The sequence below is a fragment of the Sphaeroforma arctica genome, assembly GCF_001186125.1.
Source record: "Sphaeroforma arctica JP610 unplaced genomic scaffold supercont1.453, whole genome shotgun sequence".
Classification (NCBI taxonomy): domain Eukaryota; class Ichthyosporea; order Ichthyophonida; genus Sphaeroforma; species Sphaeroforma arctica.
Window position 1 is genome coordinate 57650 of NW_014040105.1, and position 3861 is coordinate 61510.

At 37.5% G+C, this 3861-nt stretch overlaps 1 protein-coding gene across 1 annotated transcript; it reads right to left on the bottom strand.

The window, feature by feature from the left end:
- Positions 1-308: 308 nt before the first annotated feature.
- Positions 309-2974, bottom strand: SARC_06381 (hypothetical protein). Its single transcript, XM_014299718.1, has 4 exons — positions 2727-2974; positions 2251-2334; positions 1421-1533; positions 309-451 (listed from the first exon to the last, which is right to left on the bottom strand). The coding sequence occupies exons 1-4, from the start codon at positions 2898-2900 to the stop codon at positions 382-384; spliced, it is 441 nt and encodes a 146-aa protein (XP_014155193.1). The 5' UTR covers positions 2901-2974; the 3' UTR covers positions 309-381.
- Positions 2975-3861: the final 887 nt, after the last annotated feature.

The window sequence follows — 3861 nt, forward strand, 5'->3', positions numbered from 1 at the left end:
GGGTTTAATATATATATATGTATTTTCTGTGTTGAACCAAATGATTATACTGACACATTATCAACTATATATATTTGGGCCCAGAATTACAGTCTAGTCTTTCACCAACTCATTATATACTACTATTAAAAGAAGTTGTGTTCTAACTAGCGTGAATATCTTCTCACAATTAATATAATATATACATAGATACATACACCCACACAAATACATATACATCAGGTGTTTTAGGGAGATATATATATATATTGTATATATTTAAAATAATGGTTTTATATTTGTGCTCTATCGAATAATAATATATATATGTTTATTTTACTGATCGAAACTCGTTCTGGGCGCGACTTTCCGTCACAGCTTCTGGGAATCGACTGTTGCCCCTTAATTCATGTATTCGGTAGAGACGTTGTTTAGTTGACGTCTCAAATACTCGAACTCGGTCTTTCCAACCCTGCGAACAAGAAGTATACAAATTAAATATTTATGCCGAGTGCTGAACTATTTGAAGGTATCTATCGATATACACGTATACATATATATAGATAGTGTTTTTATTTTTGTATATTAAATGTGCGATGTCGATTTTTGTCGATTTTGGTGATTATTGATAGACATCAGCATAGTCACTCGACCAGTACTTATGCGTGGTCAAAATTCGGAACTGACCGATAGATATTGCAGATATAATAAACACCAGATGGTACTAACTCTCTGCACAATTCTAACACAAACGAATAAATCTAGGCAAAACAAATTGATGAGACCAAACGTTGCCAGCAAAACGTACAGCACTGGTCGCCACCGTCCTACTACGCGCTATACCGAAGCCATGCCACAGCGCTGGTTATACACAACTACGACCAAATTAGTGCATTAATAACAAAAAAGCTTGTATAAACTTTGAAATAAAAAGTGTTATGAGCCAAGTCACACTAGTTGTAGCTGGATCGATGATCCATGTTAATTTGGGCGAGCAACTATCGGTACGCCCATCAACCGTCTCGACTTCACAATACTGCTGCAGGTACTAAACTGTGTCTCAGTTAAGGTAGTGGAGGAGATGAGAACCCGAATACATACCCGGACGCGGTCATACCTTTTCTGAGTACAGGTCCCCGACACAGATAATACTACTATATATAACTACTAAGTTCTATTCACATACCCCACTCTCTCTGCAAGTCGAAATGCGTGCCGAGACGAAAGATAAAATTGGACCTTTCATTTTGGAAAGGTGAATGCCGACTGCGACAACTATGTAAATCGATATAGGCATATTTACATATACGTTTATCGAAACACACGTACATATACATACACACACACGCACACACACATATATATAGAAATATATAGAAATGTATATATATATATAGATAGACATATAGATATATCCGATGAAACTTTGTATGTCACATACTCGGCATTGAAGCTCGTGGCCTGCTTGTGTACTAATTCGCGCGTCGCCTGTGGGATTTGATGTACTGCGTCAATACCGCCAGCAGAAAAAGCCTGCACTTGAGACTCACATGACTGTAGGAAGAAAGTACAACGTACATGACATGAGATGTTACGTACAGCAAGCTTCTGTAGTATAAGAATAATAAGTATGCGATATAGTGTATTAAATCTTAGCAAAAGCGTACCTATATATATATATATGTGAGTGGCACGACTGTTGGAAACATACAACGTGCGCACCATTCGTCTTAATCACACCACAGTTTCACACGAGATTTAAGAACAAGAAAAAAAATGTCGTATATAGGACAACACCGTGTCACCGCCGATTCTCCCGGTGTCTACAGCTATAGGCTACAACAAATCGTGTCGAATGTCGTACATATTATCGTACGCACATCGAGCTAGCCAGTGAAATCGTCTACCACACCAAGCAGCAATGCAAGATATATAGTGTAAATATCACAATATATATATATATACATATATCGATATATATATTTATATATGTAATAAAAAAATATATTATATAATAATATATATAATATATACATAAATATTATCGGCCAATTATTTCTAGAAAACCTCTATCCATATGACGGATAAATTTATTTGACACAACTTCGGTAGAGCTGCAGACCATGTGGCCCAATGACATTGCTGGATAGGTGTAAGTTGGTTTAAATGTCCATCGGGATGTACAGACACGTCAATTTGTAGATGAATATATACATGTAGGTATGTTCTATGCGTATAGACGCGAATAAAACATCCAGCCGTAAAACATACCTTGACCACGTAGTACATTAACAGGAACATTTCGCCAACAGACCTGCCCAGAGTCAGTGCACCATGGTTCTTGAGCATCATCACCTGCAATTTATTTAAATATATATATCGGATATGTATGTATGTCAATATATGCTTGGGTGAATCACTAGTCATATACGTCGTGAACAAGAAATGATTACCCGTGCGTAGAGTAGACAAATGTATGCATGATACCAATCCTAAATTAACCTAAAAAGAGAAGAAACATGCACAGAGATAGATACCCTGAATCCGTTGCCACGATACATGGGAAGTGTGAATGCGCATGACACATCAACGCAGATCAGTTGGGGGTGGGTGTTCGAAATACGTTGACAATGTATACATATGCTAATCGGCAGATAATACATCCCTTCAACTCTACACACATACGCACTCATGAGATGTATACATATGTGAATGCACACATATAGCACAATGCACCCTCCTCTTACCCTGTTAGTTTCTCCACAATCACGTCCCAGGGACTCAATCTCCTTTTTATCGATGGCGATTCCTTCGTAGTTATGGTAACTGATTTTACCCAGTATACAACTGTCCTGGGTCAATGGTAGTAACCCGCACTTCATAGCAGACACAGCCATTGTGGGTGGGTGGTGTATGTGCATGACTGCCTGTGCGTCATGTCTTGCTCGGTGTACGGCACTGTGCACTACAAATCCAGCCTTGTTGATCACTCCTGAGGTGGAAATTAAAGCAGTTATATATATATATATATTTAGAGAGATATATATATACGTTGTTGATTTTTTTTCACGAGCTATGCACGTAGAACTCATATCTTTGCATTTAAACTATATACCAACAAAACATCATCGCAGACAGAGTTATAGTTGGGTAGGTAGTGTAAGTGCACAGCACTGTGTACTACAAATTGGGCTCTATTCATCACCCCTGAAGTGTTTGAGTATGAGAAACTTAAGCAAGTATATATATATATATATATATATATTATGTCATTGCATCCCATATTTAAGTCATCGGGTATATATTAAATCACATAAATCCCATAGCAGCGAAAGTCATTGCGAGTACGTGATGTATATGCACGACCGTTTGTGCGTTGCGATACGATCTATACGCAGTGTAGTAGACTACAAATGAGGCTTAAGTAGCCATTCCTCAGTTTCAGAATTAAGGGCAGGGGGGTGAGAGAGGGATGTTGGCGGGGGCCAAGTATATGGTATATACATATGTACCACATAAACTAGATATGAGATCTCTATGTACATATATAGCCTGAAACATAATATTCACAGGGACGCAGCTTGTTTAGGAACGACAGCTTGTGGGTCATGTCTCCATTTGTATTTGTATAAAAAAATTAATGTGAACTACACGTCTAGCGATAGTAGTGAACCTATATATAGTGAACACATCGTAGCAGACCGACCTGTTTTAGAGCCCTGATAGCTGATTCCTGGCGAAATATACTGCACCAACATACTGCAATAACACCCTTAAACCCCAGAGGAATTCAACAGAAATAAGGTATTAATAGTAATATTTCCAAATACACACAAGTATATATATATATATATATATATATAATAATACATACATATATAC